Source organism: Rhinopithecus bieti, unplaced genomic scaffold (assembly GCF_001698545.2).
Source record: "Rhinopithecus bieti isolate Rb0 unplaced genomic scaffold, ASM169854v2 scaffold_3734, whole genome shotgun sequence".
NCBI classification, from domain to species: Eukaryota; Metazoa; Chordata; class Mammalia; order Primates; family Cercopithecidae; genus Rhinopithecus; species Rhinopithecus bieti.
In genome coordinates this window covers 4,117,300-4,134,666 of record NW_016804423.1, presented here as the reverse complement: position 1 = coordinate 4,134,666, position 17,367 = coordinate 4,117,300, and the positions used below count along the sequence as shown (strand labels likewise).

The following is a 17,367-nucleotide window of genomic DNA, read 5'->3' as shown; positions in this document are numbered from 1 at the left end:
CATAGAGCACAAGGTGTATTCTCACAGCTGCTAACCGTGTGCGCCAGGCCACAGTGGCCACATGCGGCTGAAGGCCTCCACTTCTACTTAATCACAGCAACCACCATCACCACTCACTTCCAGAATGGATCTCGCTGCCTCTCTCCTGACCTTCTCCCTTCAATTTAGGAAATTCTGAAGCAAGAGAGTAAGAGTGAGGGTGGATGGGTGAAAAACACAAATACCTATCAGCCTGTAAAAAATGCTGTAGAGGCTGGGCGCGGTGGCTCATGCCTATAATCCCAGCACTTGGGGAGGCTGAGGCGGGCAGATGACAAGGTCAGGTGTTCAAGGTCAGCCTGGCCGACATGGCGAAACCATGTCTCTACTAAAAATACAAAAATTAGACGGGTGTGGTGGCAGGCGCCTGTAATCCCAGCTACTCGGGAGGCTCGGGCAGGAGAAGCCCTTGAACCCAGGAGGAGGAGGTTGCAGTGAGCAGTGAGCTGAGATCATGCCACTGCACTCCAGCCTGGGCAACAGAGCAAGACTCCATCTCAAAAAAAAAAAAATGCTGTAGAAATCCATAGGCTTTACCTACAAAAAATGTGCACAGAAAATAAATGCTAAGTAACAATTATTTACCTTCCATAAGACTGTACATATTCAGGAATAATATACGATGCTTTTGATACAAGCATTAGAAAGATCCTTATTACAGAATCCTGGAAAATGTCTGTCTCCAAAGAGGGACTATTCAAACAAGAAATCCTACACCACGGGTTACAAAGGCGAATCTCGACAAGAACAATTCCATCTCCGACCACAAGAGGGCAAACCACCAATGGCTATTTACACTTCCCCAGGAAGCAGGAGAGATGAATTGGACCATCTGGTCAACTTACCTGGAGATAAACAGCCTAACAAAATGTCATTTAGAGAAAAACTTCAGTTCCTGTTTACTCAGTAAAAATATTTGTACATCAAATTAAAATATAATGCAGAAGAGAAACCCTCAATTTAAAGGAAGTCAGTGTTTTCATGAATAAAGAAATGATCCTAACATGAAGGTCAGAGAAGTCTCTAAGTTTGGAACCTGGCACAATTTTGTTTTCAGAAAAATCAAGCGCTAATTAACTATAAATCAAAATACATTAAACACACTCTTCAAAAAAGGAAACCTAATTCCAAAATCAGAAAGCCTCATCAACTACTGGAAAACATGAAATACAGCCGCCCGTCCTTATCCACGGGGGTACCTTCAAGACTGCCCACTGGATGTCTGAAACTGCAGCTATCTCTCTGTATATATACCAACCCTATATATACTATGTTTTCCTATCTATACATACCTATGTGTGTTTAATCTGGAAATTAGGTACAATAATAGATTAACAACAACTAATAATGAAACAGAACAATTATAACAATATACTATAACTAAAGTTATGTGAATGTGGTCTCTCTTTCAAGGTATCTTACTGTATTGTTCTCACCTATTTCAAACCAGGGTTGACCACAGGTAATTGTAACCACATTAAGCAAAGCCAGAGATGAGAGGGAAGTCTGCTGTACTGAAATGTAATTGTGATCCTAGAGTTTTATTCTTAACTGCTCTAGAGTGACATGGTAAAAAATGTGGTTTCACACTTGCCTCAAATGCCCCCGTTTAAAATCAGACTAGGCTGGGCATGGTGGCTCACGCCTGTAATCCCAGCACTTTGGGAGGCTGAAGCAGGTGGATCACCTGAGGTCAGAAGTTCGAGACCAGCCTGCCAACATGGTAAAACCCCATCTCTACTAAAACTACAAAAGTTAGCCAGGCATGGTAGTGCATGCCTGTAATCTACTCGGGAGGCTGAGGCAGAATCGCTTGAACCCAGGAGGCAAGGTTGCAGTGAGAGCCACTGCACGCCAGCCTGGGCAATAAGAGTGAAACTCCATCTCAAAATAAAAGAGCAAAATAAAATTAAAAATAAATAAACTAAAACTAGCATAACTTTCCATACAATATGCTGAGGTAATCAGAGATCAACAGGGACAGAAGGTTATTCCCTTGGTTCAACCATCAGAAAAAGTTTAGCTTATTAATCACTAATATGCTCAAAAATGGTATTTCTTGAATTTAAAAAAATAAACAGGAAAAAAAGGGAAATTTTCCAAAGCTACTCAGGTTTCAGTTTGGCACAAAACCTATTGTAATTTTAATACTGAGTGCCAACTTGATCGGATTGAAGGACACAAAGTATTGATCCTGGGTGTGTCTGCAAGGGTGTTGCCAGAGGAGATTCACATTTGAGTCAGTGGGCTGGGAAAGGCAGACCCACCCTTAAGCTGGTGGGCACCACTTAATCAGCTTCCAGCAAATATAAAGCAGGCAGAAAAATGTGAAAAGGTGAGACTGACCTACCCTCCCAGCCTACATCTTTCTCCCGTGCTGGATGCTTCCTACCCTCAAACGTCGGCCTCCAACTTCTTCAGTTTTGAGACTCGAACTGGCTCTCCTTGCTCCTCAGCCTGCAGATGGCCTATTGTGGGACCTTGTTTGTGTGTGTGTGTGTGTGTGTGTGTGTGTGTGTGTGTGTGTGTATACTTACGTGTGTGTATACATTTAGTATACATCTATACGTGTATATACATATAATATTGCATAGATACATGTGTGTACCATATAGTATACATATGTTGGTGTATACTATACGTATACAGATACATACATATATAGTATACACAGAAATGTGTGTGTGTATAGTATACATATATACATGCGTGTATGTGTATATATACATATAATATACACATATACACGTGTATATACATATAGTATACATATATACATATATATACACATGTACATATTTATACATCCCTATTGTGGGACCTTGTGATCATGTAAGTTAATAAACTCCTATATATATTATATATACACGTTTATTATATATACATTTTATATATAATATATATAATAAACACCCCTTGAGATATATATATATATATATATATATATAATCTCCCCTATTAGTTCTGTCCCTCTGAAGAACCCTAATACACCTATGGATTCAGTGTGGCCCCTGCAAAGAGCTCCTTGATGGCAACACACCATGTACACACACGTTTAAACCGGACATGCACACATGCTCAGACACACATAAGACCTGAGTGGGGGCTTCGGGTAGAACAAAGTGAGAGCACTGTTCCTCACAAGAGCCGTGTTTCTAAACACGCCCTGCTGGTCCTTGCAGAGCATCCTCTGCTGCTGCCCACTCAAGGACCCACAATCCACTCCAAAGAGGGAGCTCATGACGCCTTCCTGTGGGCTATCAGAGGTAACAGCACACTGCAAGACCAATTCCCACAGCAGATGACACTGATGACATTCAAATGTGTCTGAAAACCACTTCCCACTGGAGAAGATTTTGAGATCCACAAACCTCACTCTTTTCAGTGTAATTTCCTTACGCTGGGTTACTTCTAAAAAATTCACAAGGAAAAATACATGAAAGGTGAAAACCCACTCACCTGCACTCTTATTGTGGTTCAGTCAGTCCAGGATTCACACTTGAGGAGGAGTTCTCTTAAGAATTAAAGACAGACCAGCTGGAACAAGCATCTGTCCCTACTCCAAAGGTGCGTCCACTCAGCAGCTCTGCAACCTCAACTCTCCTTGGCAAAGGTGAGCAACGAGGTCCTCCTTCCTCTGCCCTGGCTCAAGTGTCCTCCTGTAAAGTCCACTGGCGCCATCTCAGGCCTCTTGGCCCAGGGCTGCTCTCATTGGTCCCCAGAAGAAAGATCTCCCCAACTGGCAGGGCCAGGCTAGGAGATGGCCTCACAGCATGGACTGGGCCTGCCCTAGCCCTAGGTCTCCAGACAGGCTCATTCAGGCCAGCGCCATCCAACTGAGTCACAGACAAAACTGCATTTCCTAACAGTGATGTCTGTCAAGTTGCCATTTCCACCCCTCAGCCTGGTGCCCGTGCCACGCTCAGTGGGATCTACACATGCACAGATTTTTTAAAGGATGTCATGTACTTGTAACCTACCTGCTTCCTAACAGCCCAGCAACACTTGTCTTCAAGGGTTATGGGGAGAACCGAGTTGCAAATGGAAAGTACTTTATACATTAACTGGAACATAACAAGCAGCCAGAAAAGAATTCTGCCCAAGTCGATTTATTACAATAAAAAATACTGCCTTTTAAATTATTAACAACTACGAAAAACAGTAGCAACTTCACATCCAACAGCATGGCTATTACTTAAACACACACACACACACACACAAAACAAGTTGGCGAGAACACAGAAGCAGCAGAACCCTTGTGCACTGCTGCTGGGAACGTGATGTGGTACAGCCACTGGAGAAAACCACGTGGCAGTTCCTCAAGACTTAATCACAGAATTACCATCTGACCCAGCAATTCCATTTCTGGGTATATACAGAAAAGAACTGACAAGCAAGGACTCAAATACTTACACAACCATGCTCGTAGCAGCATTATTCACAATAGCCAAGAGGTGAAGGTAACCCAAGCTCCCATCGACACATCATGTTGTACATACACACAATGAAATATTCAGCCTTCAAAAGGAAGGTAACTCTGCCATACGCTACAGCATGGAAAACCCTTGAGCACTTTATGCTGAGTGAAATAAGCCAGTCAAAAGACAAAATGATTGCACTTACATGAGGCACCAACGGTAATCAAATTCAGAGACAGAAAGCAGAATGGTAGAGAGCAGGGGCTGGGGAGGGGAAAGGGGACTGTTTAATGGGAAGAGAATTCAGTTTGAGCAGAAAAAAGTTCTGGAGATAAACCGTGGTGATGGTTATAAAAATGTGAATGTACTTAGTGCTACTGAACAGTACATTTAAAAATGGCAAACTGCTTTATATATATGTGTATGTATACATACAATAGAAAAGAATAGGCATGTGTTCCTAAAATTCCACCAGAGAAGTTTACAAATAAGGGCTGCCAGCTGCCTTATTAAAAAACACTTATTTTCTGAGGTCACTGAAAAAATATTTTTACATCAAAATTGTCATATTCCCATTTATAAATCTTTTTTTCTTGCTACCTTAGAAAAACAATAGCAGCCATTAACATTCCCTTAGCTCCTACTCTGCCAGACTCCATACATAGCACAAACCTTAACAATTCAACCCCACAAGACCACACAAGGGAGAACTATCATCCTCATTTTCCATCTGAAACACCTGTGGCTCTGAGGCTCCGTCACCCAGGCCCTAGAGCAGAGCTATAATTTTACATCACGTTCTTTCCACACCTCCCTGTGTATCAGCTATTCTCTTAAGTCACTCTTTCCCCAGCAGAATCAGAGGAACTGGAGTATACAACGGTGTTTTTCAACCACAGGGCAGGATGCAAGTTACATACATGATGTCCCCTTGACCAATCCCAGCCCCCGCCTCCGCCACCCACCCACACGCCTCCACAACAGGCACGACAGCCCGGCAGCCACAGCCACGTGCCAAGGATCACTATTCTTTCATAAGAACACAAGCCGAACATCGGAAAGTCGGTGAACAATGTGAACAACTACAAAACATAAGGAAGCAATGCATTTGTAAAATACTATCACTAGTGCGAAGAAAATGACAGAAATCACTTCACTGCACGCCACTGCCAAAAGCACCCATAGTCACAAAAATTAAATCCAGCCTGCGGATCACCAACTCCAAGTCCTGACACTAGCCACCTCCACCCCCTCCAAAAAAAAAAAGGATCAATTCTATCACAGTAAAACTGCAACAATTAAAGATTTGAGATGTTTCTCTTCACATCTGAAAAATGCCAGGACGAAAGGAAATGCTGCCTGGTAACTACAGAGCCCTTGATGCCAGGGCCCCAATGTGGGGCTGAGGTGAAAATCCATTACATCTAACAAAAAACCATATCCTAAGACCAGGTCATTTGCACAGGTCCAGCTGGAGAGTAAACGCTATGTCAAGTACATTTACTTCTTTCCGCTCATGGCAAAGAAAAGCCACACACAGGACAGGCTCGGCCACTTACCGCTGGCCTTGACCTCGCGCACGTAGTTGCTGGGGAACCAGCCGGTCCGGCCGTTGAGTGTGCCCTCCCACCAGCCTCCCTCTTCCACACGGGTGACATGGATGACGTCTCCTTTTGAGAAGGAAAGCTCGTCCTCATTGGTCTGCTGGAAGTTAAACTTTGCTCTTACAACCAGTTGATTGTTGCTATTATCGGTCATGTCCTAAAAGGGGAAGGGTGGGAGAAAAATTATACCAAGAACAGTCTACTTCATTATAAAACAGATTATACTTTACTAGTACAAAGGTAGCATAACTGCCCAACAGCAAAAAAACATTTAGAGAAATTTCAGTTTCCTCCCTTCCAGTGCACCATGACCACCACTAGCACCACTCCAACCCCCAGAGAACACCTTCTTCACAGCATTCAAAGGTCCTGCTCTGCCACGGTGACACCTACATAATCAGACACATCTGTGTACATGGAGACAGAGTCACACTGCACATACTTCTCCACAAGTCACAAAAGTTAAGACAACATGGTCATTTCTCTGGCAGTACTTACTGGTGCTTACCTAACACTTCATGTTATGCTATATGACTATAGCATTCATTACGGAACCCACTCTCCATTAGTGGATTTTCAGATTATTTATTTCCAGTATATTTCCATATACCATATACAATGCTTTCCTTGTATAGACAAGGCTGCATTAAAAATATTTGTATGTCTACCTTTGAATATACCTGTAAACAAACCTATACATTAATTTCTTGTCAGAAGACGTATTACAGTTAACTTTTTAATATATCTTTTTAAATTGTCCTCCAAAAGGTTTCTACAAACTACACCAAGCAACATCCCCACCAACAGTATCTAAAAGTTCTTATTTCAAACTTCCACCAACACTCAATATTACCAAACATTTCTATTTTTGCCAAACTGACAAGAAGAAATAGTACCTCATATTTTAATTTGCATTTTTCTCAAAAATTGTACATATTTTCAGATTTCTGAAAGGTAGAAAGAGGAAGGCAGAGGGGCTGGGGCCTCTTTGATTTCCATCTGCCCTGGACAGAGCTCCGGAGAGGCTGGAGATGCAGAACTACCAAAGGGCACAGCACAGGAGCAAGAAAAGGGCCGCCTGGCAGACCTCAGCCCTGGCCCACTCCACTTCCCTACCACGGACAGTAGGCGAGCCCAGCCCACCTGCAACACAATGTCCCCACGGACTGCACAAAATGTCCAAAGCTCCAGGGAGCACCAGTGACATCAGCAGAGAGTCCAGGCCTCTACCCCACCAGGTGGCAGCAGGCGATTCCATCTGCCCACACCGGCTTCTCCCTGCCCTCCACCCAGCCATAGGGAAGGCCTGAGACCACCCATACTTCTTAACATACAGCCCCCGCTCTACCACTAGCAGGCCCATCATCAGCCCCCCATCCAGCAACACTCACTCCCAGGTACTTGTGGGAAATAAGAGAACTTCAAAGACTGGTATCAGTCTCAGAAGCTGAGTCTAAGAGGGCAGAGCTGAAAAGCAGGGTAAGAAACGGGGCTCAGAATATCCCAAATTTGGCAAAAGACATAAATATACCAATCCAGGAATCTGTGTGAACCCCAAATAGTATAAACTTAAAGAAATTCAAACCAACTCATACCATAATTAAACTTATGAAAACTAAAGACAAAAAACTGATTAATAAAACAGACATCTACAGATACACAAATCTCAAAAATTTACCTCCCATGTACCCCTTTCTCAAGGAGTTAAAAAGGTGCTTCTCCAAAACAGGGGGATTAACCAGCAAAAAAACTGAGAGAAAGAGGCAGAGGAGAGCTACACAGTCAGGGGGAGTGTCCCAGGTGACAACGCAAGGCGGCTCAGAGGCAGCAGCTGTGCGGCCAGCCTGGCTCACAACCAAGGGAGTTTAAAGTACGGCACAGGCTCCAAGAGTGTTAATCAGGAAGAGAAGACAAAAAAATAACGCGTTTGAATGTCAAAGAGACCCTTAGAAATAGGCAAAGGACTAGATCTGCAACCTGCAAAAAGTACACAGAAAACTAAAGAAATGAGAATTACTAATTCTCAGAAACAAAACGTTCTGGGTAAGAACAGCCATAGCATACAATGTGGCTCTGCTCTGAACAGCACTCGCCTCGTCATGTTACCCTGAACACGGATCGCAGTGAAAGCATGGTGGAACTCAGCCATGGGGACGACGGGCCTAGGCATTTATGCAGGAAAGGGGGCCAGGGGAGGAAAACAGCACCAGCCCCTCTTTCTCTGTGGGAATCCACATTGATATCACTTCAAATTAAGAAAAAAAGGGGGCACTTTATTTAGAGACACATAGGCAAATACCTACAAAAAACCAACAGAGGAGCAAGACAGCCAAACAGAATCGTCCAACAAGGTCGCCCCCTCAGCCCCACAGGACACCACACTAACAACTATCCACGTCAGAAAGCACTTCTTAAGAACCAGCACTCAGAAGTCACGGCTGCTGGAGGGGACGGACGCCCCCAGTTACTCTGATACGATTACTACACCTTGTATGCCTGTATCAAGACAGCTTGCGTACCCCATAAACATGTATGTACTATGTACCATAAAAATGAACAAAAAAGAACCAAAGGAAAAAATTAAAAGTGGCCGTCTCTACTGTGTTTTTTCCTAATAGCAGGTTTCAGAGAATTACTTGACTTTAAACTAAGTGCATGTATAAATCACTGAAAAAAACATTTTTAAAAGGTAAAGCATCAAAGAGGTCACAACAGATCCTCAGTAAGGAGTAGCTGTAATATTCCAAAAATATTTAATACTTATCTATTTAAATGTGTTTACAGATTGTTAATTATAAATATATATTTAATAATTCAAATTTGTAAGTGAAATATTTAATGCATTTTTCATATTTAATCAAGAAGTCTCTCTTCACTGTTTGGCAACAAAAGCACCAGCAAACAATTACCAGCACAGACACAAAGCTCTCTGGGCCCTGTGACCAAGAAGGGGCAGGGTCAAGTTTGCCACTGCAACTGAAGCTCCCATCCAGAAACTGTCACGTGCTGCTTGCTCTTGTGCGGTGAAACGTGACCTGAGTTCACTGTGCTATGTAAAGTTCTCTTTTTGCAAACCACCATCTCCACTCACCAGCTGTCTGCTGTGATCGCCACCACACTCTCCTGTGAGTAATCCAACCTCACCTGGGCACGCTGGCCTTGTGGGAAACAGGCTCACAGTGCACGCAGCCTGGTGATCAGCTCCAACACCAGAACACAACTGTGGTGAGCAAAGCAACACAGGCGCAGCAGGCCCCTCCCTAGGTCAGGTGCCCGGGGGCACCCTTGGCCAGCCCTGAGGCTCCAGCCAGCACCAGGGCTGAGGCCAGCGCGGGCCTGAATGGAAGCAGGGGGGAGATGAGGTATGATTAAGAGGCAGCGGCGTTCCACCTCACAGTCATGAGTGTGCAAATGCAGGCATGCTCTACACTCAAGGCACGGATGACAGTCATGAGTGTGCAAATGCAGGCACGCTGTACACTCAAGGCAGGGATGAGGGAGGCACCTCTACCGACATTACTTCAGCAAAGCAACACCCCAGAAAGGAAGGGTGGCGTCTAAGAGAGGGGAGAATCCAAGGAAAGGTACAGGGGGCAGGCAGCCATTTCAGATCCAGGTATCCAGGTGAAACGTCCCAATACAACATACCTCCATTCTTTGGCAGTCATTACGCTGAAGGACATGTGGGCTCTGTAATATTCTTTCTGCCTATTACTCTCAAGACAGATTGCTTAGAACATGCCAACAAGTGCTCCATCAGGGCGCAAGATGCATGGGACAGGCTGGGAAAGGGTGTCCTAGAAAAGGCTATATTCCAACTACACACTCTATACTACCAAGTTCAGCCTAAAATCACGGCAGCTGAGTGAGGGCTCCGTTCAGTGCCAATAGTGTTACAGGAAGCTGGAAGAGACGTATTTCATCACTATTTTATCATTGAGGGGATTTTTCCCCCTTTTTTAAAAAGTTCTCCGAAACTGTAGCTTGTCACCTGTCTGGACTCAACATGACACTTAAAGGAGTCTAAACCATTCAGTTGAGAAAAACAAGGCAGTTGTAAAAAAAAAAAAAAAAAACAGATATGCCACAGAATCCCATTGCTAAAAAATACAAAAATGGATAAAACTCATCTTTACCATTAGACATCAGGACAGCAGATACCTTGGGGAACGTGAGCCCCATCGAGGAGTTGGAAGCTGGTCATGCTCTGCCTCCTCATCTGGGTGCTGCTTACACAGGAATGTTCCATGTATAAAATTTCATCATGCGGCCGGGCGCGGTGGCTCAAGCCTGTAATCCCAGCACTCTGGGAGGCCGAGACGGGCGGATCACGAGGTCAGGAGATCGAGACCATCCTGGCTAACACGATGAAACCCCATCTCTACTAAAAAACACAAAAAACTAGCCCGGCGAGGTGGCGGGCGCCTGTAGTCCCAGCTACTCGGGAGGCTGAGGCAGGAGAATGGCGGAAACCCGGGAGGCGGAGCTTGCAGTGAGCTGAGATCCGGCCACTGCACCCCAGCCTGGGCGACAGAGCGAGACTCCGTCTCAAAAAAAAAAAAAAAAAATTTCATCATGCAGTACATCACGCTGTATGCACACAACACATGAACTGTTTTTCTATGGATATTACATGTCAACAAAAGTGAACTGGAGAGAAGTGAAGACAGTTCCCCACTGCCCTAACCCAAAGGAAAGAGAGACCCCATCCAGGCACACGACCTGGCCGGGTACGGTCATCTATGCCCACCATGCTCCTTAACGGCCTCTTTCTGACGCCTAGAGCCAAAGCACCACCCATCAGTATCTTGCATCTTAATCAGCTGTTTACTTTATTGTATCCCATGTTCTGAAATTATCCTAACAATCCAAAACCAGGAAACTCTGGAGTGCTGCTTCACGCCAACTCTACCCTCTCCTCCACTCTCTAAGAGCACCTGTCATTTCCTTCACAGAAGGAGAAATGTTTGTCAAAGGACTGAGACAATTTTCACTCCAACTTTACTATTTCTGAGTGCCATGATCTTGTGTAAATATCATCTCTAAGCTTCAGCTTCCTCATAATATGTCAACCAATGTAAGATGCCAAAAATTAGACAATGTCTTTATATTCCACCAAATACTGTCAATTAAATTACGGCATACCATCAACTATAAGATACACATACTTCCAGATGTGTTAAAATGACTTAAAAAGAGAAGTCTTCGAACTGACAAAATATGGTATATGAAAATATTTAACAACGTGTACAATACATTTGGATATAACTTCTTGCATGTCTTGGAAACACACTCAGTGACTGGTCCGAAGCCAAGGTTACCTGCCAGCATCAGGACTGTGCCAGACGTCCAGGTCCCTGGTTTCCAGAAGCAGAAGAAGCACTTTAAGAAATCAAGTCACCTCTCCCAGAAATGAAGGATGATGGGGACAATCACCTCACAAACGCCATCCCCAAACTCTCAGAACAGCATTCAGCACTCAGGGCTGTACCTATCAGCAGCCAGCAGCTGAAGACTAAAAAGCACAGCAGAGACACCAGGAATTCCAGCAGTGTCGATCAAAGTTCTTAAGAGTGAAGTACGAACTCATGCCTTATCTGTGAGGAAAACCATACCTCAATCTAAAGCTGGCGCCTACCACATTTTTCACCACCGAGGCCCATCACAGAGCCGAACTGGATAAAGAGCTCGATTTAGCTCAGCCTCTGGAAGTGGGTAAGAACTCTCCCGAGTGTTCTTTCCTTGGAATGGTGGAGAAGCACTGCAGACAAGTGAAAACCTCCACTGCAATGCAAAGCAGTAAACACAACATCAAACTGTTCACGCCTGCTTATATATCCCGAGGCAGGAAATCTGTCCTGGGGCAGGGGGCTGACGGTTTCACAGATGAAAACAAGCTTATAAAACAACCAACAACTGCAGTGGTGGCTGGAGGACACATTCTTACACTGAAAGGGAGGCAGGTAATGAAGAAGCAACACAAGAGCAAAGGGGAGTAAACAGCCTCAGCCCCTCAGAACACAGATCCTCGTCTGGGGCATGGAAGCGTCCTATGCAATCTCAAAGCTGAGGTTTAATAGGATCTCAAAACTGACATTCAAGAAACTGCAAGTTGCCTTTTCGCTTAACTTTTTAACATGGAAATATTCAAATGCACACAAAAGGAGAGAGTGACAGGTGGCCCTCCATGCATCCACCGCCCAGCTTCAAAGGAATGTTTGGCCATTCTTGTTTCAAGATAAGTTTTTAATTTTTAATCCAAGGAAACTACCTCAAAGTGCTATTGATAAACTACACACAGAAAAACCTAAGGGTAAAGAAACACTCATTCTTACCTAGCATGGCTGAGAGAGGTCTTGGCACATTCCATCAAAGAGAAAGCAGCTCACTAGCACCCAATCAAAACATCAATCAGCCCCAAAAAGACTTCACACAGGTCAGAGAGCGCAAGTCTTGATTTCTAGCATAATGAAATTTCTGCAGCTAATGAAAAATTAATCCTGTACTTATTATGATCTCAGTAAGATTACCAACATTACATCTAACTTTATTTTACTTAAAATTATACATTTGTAATCCAGTCCTCTACTCAAAAAGAAAAAAAAATCAGATGAAAATTGCCACCGGTGAACGGGTGAGACAGCAAATCACGGCTTTACCCAAGGCGTGCTGATATCTCTCATAGTTTTCCTCATGTATTTTACAGAGCTAATTTCAAGTGTGTTTAGAGTGGTTTGTTTAGTTCTCCTTAACTTGGAATTCTAATGCTCCCAATGGTAGTCCACAGAATTCCTCCAGTGCAGACTCCTGCAAAGCAAGAAACAACAACAGCCAGGCCTCGTGGGGCCGCTGTGAGGACTGCAGCACTCAGGCCACGCAGCCCACCGCCCACCACGCCTGGAGCAGTCAGACCCCTCAGGGGTCCTCTAAGAGGAGACACAGCAATGATAGCGAGTTTGAGGTCAAAAAGTTCAGAAACATAAAAATCACATTCCTTGCGTACCTTTCCATTTTTAACACACGCTTCATAAACCACTCTAATTTATTTCCCTCTACAAAACACGACTCTATCTAAACTAATTGTTATTTCTTGAGGACCGCCACCAGCTTACTTAGCAATATTCCCGTGTTAAGGCACAGGAAAATCCATGGACCCTTAATGACTCTAGAATAGGGTTCTCTCTAGACTCACTTTACATGATCACTATGTTTCCAACAAAGTAATGTACTAAGATGTCGCGAGAAGGCAGTGGTATCCCCAGCAGCCAATCAAAGTCACTGCCCGCCAGCCTGCAGCTCAGAGAAGGGTGCAGGACTACAGAGTAGCAGCCCTGGCTCTGCCCCAACACTCTCCAGGCAGCCCAGCCCTGCTTTAAGGGCTTGAATTTCTCATTTTCAGCTTCACTATTACATTCCGTGGGTCTTACTCACAGTCTGTATCCTGAGCATTTATAAAAGAGTATTTTTTCACTCTCCACGACAACTGTTCAATCATCTAAGTTTCTTTCTCTGCATCCCAATCAGCCATTCTAAGGGATTCCCTCCTCTATAAACTAAATCCTGCCTTAGTAAAAAGCACACTAAGCCATGCTTTCATGAAGAGTAAAAAAAAAGTCAGATTCTTTAGTTTTAACCATCTCTTCTTTACAGAGCTGAGTATTTCTACATATATATTTCTTATTCTCATATTTCTGTACATGTGCATAGCTGATAATGCCATGCAAGTGACAAGGGATGTATTTTAAAGCACGCATCACTCCAGATAGCGAGCCATGAGTCTTGCAATACAACCTAAAAACAAGTGCGTTTCTCAAAAGCACTCATTAGGCACAATATCTGGATAATCTGGTAATGGGCGAATGTCAAACCCGATTACAGGAGCAGCAGAGGCAAAGTCCAGCTAACTTCACCCTGTTTAACACCATTAATGGAGGCTTATGTATCTTTCCAGATATATCCATACACACTCATATCCTTCCCAAACATATTTAAGTAACAAAATCTCTCAAACTTACCAAACTCCGATACTGGCCCTGGAACAGTTTTGAAGTCCGAGTGTGCAAAGACTGTGATCCAAGGGAGTCAAAAGACTTTATGCGGTGAGACGAGGGCCGGGCACACACGGAGTCACTCCCCAGCCCGATGTCTGCAAAGGGCATGCACACAGAAAAAGAGAGCTGAGAGCGCCTGATACCACGCACCCACACTACACACTAGACTTTAAAACTAGGGCAGCACAGAGGGACACACCAAAAGACCACAACAAAGCAGCCCATTTATGCAGAAAACAAAGAACAAATTCTTTGCTACATAAATGACTTGCATTCATTCCCCAACTACCTTTCCAGAAATTATCTGGAGATAACTATTAATCAGTTCTTCTCTAGTAAAATTTTCAAAAGTTTGTGAAATGTATTATAACTTAAGATTTTCCCGTCACCTGGAAAAAAAAAAAAGCCTCTCAAATTCGATTATGGAGCAGAGAACAACCAAGTACTGATTCTCCAACGCACTACCACCACGTGCCCACTTTTCCGGGACGATGTGTCATGCAATAAGCAACAGAAGGAAAAGATTTATTTAAAAGAGAAAATCTCGCTGTATTTTTCAGCCAGAGAGAACCTTCTGAGGATTATTTCCCCAACACTAAGGCAGCACAGGCTCTACTCACCTCATGAAGTCGTTGACAGAATCAAAGTAAACAGATATTAAGAGGCTTAGTTCTATTCTCTGGATCGCCCTTCGTAAGACACTCCACATAGGCCAACCAACAAATAATAGCAACTTATTCTTAAAAGTGACTCAATTAAAAAAAAAGAGAGAGAGACAGAGAGAACAAGGCTGTGAAAAAGTTTGCTGGGAAAATTGCTGTTTTGAGAGGCACGTGCCCAGCCATGTCCTAAATTCCAGGGAGCCTTCCCTGAAAGCAAGCCTAAGTCTCCAGGTCCCAGCTTCCTCGCAGGTGTTTGGATTAGCTTACACAGTATCTGATAAAATTCTGAATTAAACTGTCAACATCTAAAAGTCTGAAGGTATTAGCAAAAACCCAGATTCCCCACTGCTCTTGACACATTTAGGATGTGGCCACACCAGGTCTATATCCCCTCAGGTAAAGTGGCTCAGAGCTGGGCAGGGGCTGTCCTGAGAGCACCCAGCACCCACACCCTTCCATCCAGCTCCTCCCTTCACGCCACCTGCCTGACCCCACAGACGTGGGCTTGCTATCCCAATGGTCTTAAATTCTTCTCAGGTCACCCATGCACCCTACACTTCCCAGGACCTGCTGAGGGCAGGTTATGAGTAATCTCTACAGAGCACGTTCTACTTGAGAACACAGGGGTCTCAGGCAACCTGCAGCACAAAACCAGCTAAAAGGGCATTTCCAGCAAATTCTATAGGGCTCCCTGCCATGGGCTGCAGCGCTCTGCTGGCCCCGGCCTTTCAGGAAATTCTCATATGAGGAGGGCATCCTGAAGACATTCTGTACTTCCCCATCACCAGGCTTTCTTCTATCCAATTAAAACGCCAGTTACAGTCAAGTAAATGCCTTCAGAACACATATGGTTTTAAGTGACAGAAGCAGAAAGACAAGGATAAAGACATCTTCCTAAGAATGTCCACAGTAACTGTGGTTGCTGCAGCCGTCTTACTGTTCGCCAATCAAGGAAAGTTGAAATCTAGAAAGATACAAGGCCAGGCACAGTGGCTCACGCCTGTAATCCCAGCACGTTGGGAAGCCGAGGCAGGCGGATCACCTGAGGCTGGGAGTTCCAGACCAGCCTGACCAATATGGAGAAACCCCGTCTCTACTAAAAATACAAAATTAGCCGGGTGTGGTGGTGTGTGCCTGTAATCCCAGGAGGCGGAGGTTGCGGTGAGCCAAGATCGCGCCATTCCAGCCTGGGCAACAAGAGCGAAACTCTGTCTCAAAAAGAAAAGAAAAGATACGGGCATTGCCTCCCCACTGACTTCAAAAACAAAAACAAAGGGCAAACAGAAAAGCAAAACATTCCTTCCATCTAGGAGGGGTCATTCCTGTAGTTTAAAAGCTTAAAGGTTTATCTGATAACTTCCAAATTGGTCTTTGTAAAGAACAAAGCTATTTTACATCCAACACATAGCCAATGACACCCAAGAACATATACGAAATACATTTTCCTAAGGTAGAGGTAAAAACCAACAGCCTGAGAGTCATCGGTTTCTGACTTCTCTTATTTACTTGTAAATCCTACCATCTCAAACCTTGAAAGTTGACCATCCCAAGACTGAGTGGGCAAATTAAAGCCATCTTCTAAAGCCACTTCTTTCTAATGAGCACCCCCACTTACAAGGAAGGCAGAGAAAACATCTACAGTGAAATTCAAAGTTACTATCTTCTGCTGCTGTGAGCAGCCTCTAGAAAAGTATTCGATGGGAGCAGAGTCAAACTAAGGATTACTTGTAGATTTTACATATCTGTGGTATTGCCCTAGCTGCCACAGAGACCCACGTTAATTATAAGGCACATCATTGAGGCCAGGCATGGTGGCACACACCTGTCATCACAGCACTTTGGGAGGCCAAGGCGGGCAGATAGCTTGAACTCAGGAGTTTAAGACCAGCCTGGGCAACACAGCAAAATCCCATCTCTACAAAATATGCACAAATTAGCCAGGCACAGAGGCACACACCTGCAGACCCAGCTGCTGAGGAGGCTGAGGCTTCAGTGAGCTGAGATTACGCACTGTGTTCCAGCCTGGACAACAGAGCAAGACCCTGTCTCCATAAAAAGTCATTCAAAACTCTGAGGCATGGATGAATATGAGTTTGCAGGCAGATCCCCCATGTGGTCAGGACACATGAATACGCCACTTCTGTACATCATCTGTTGCAGTGTTTCCTGTATTACATTCCAGTGATCTACTGTAAACGTATGTCCTTTTCTATGTCATTCGTAACTTTAGATAAGTGCACTGTTTGTTCATATTAAAAGAATCATTTTTAGATTGTAGAGACAGAGAAGGCATTAAATAATGTGACAATTCTCATTAGTTATATCCATCTTCATAATTCTGCCATGTAAATTTTTGTTTCCTAGATGCTTTCATCTGAACAGCCCTTTAAACCTCAGAAGTCAAGCTGTGAACACGCAGCCACAGCCACATCTCTGCCTGGGGTCTGCCCCTGCTCCCAGGGATGGGGGCCAGTGCCTCCCGCCAGGGCACCAGCAGCAGCAGCAGCAGCTTCCAGACAATAGTCAGAGCACACATGTGCTGGGAGGCAGCACCAAGGACAGTCCCTGCACCACCGATGAAGCCTCCCACAGC

The 17,367-nt window shown here is 44.2% G+C and overlaps 1 protein-coding gene across 12 annotated transcripts in view; it reads right to left on the bottom strand.

Annotated features, from left to right (window-relative positions):
• Positions 1-17,367, bottom strand: part of ARHGEF7 (Rho guanine nucleotide exchange factor 7) — a 146,588-nt gene that overhangs the window by 83,260 nt on the left and 45,961 nt on the right. For all 12 annotated transcript variants that reach the window (XR_001884685.1, XM_017868234.1, XM_017868236.1 and 9 more), the window contains 2 exons: positions 14,077-14,207; positions 6,017-6,218 (listed from right to left, as the gene is read on the bottom strand). Coding sequence is in view for 11 of the 12 variants with exons in the window: in XM_017868230.1 (XP_017723719.1) it covers positions 6,017-6,218; positions 14,077-14,207 (333 nt within the window). In the remaining variant the exon portion in view is untranslated. The remainder of the gene's footprint in view (positions 1-6,016; positions 6,219-14,076; positions 14,208-17,367) is intronic.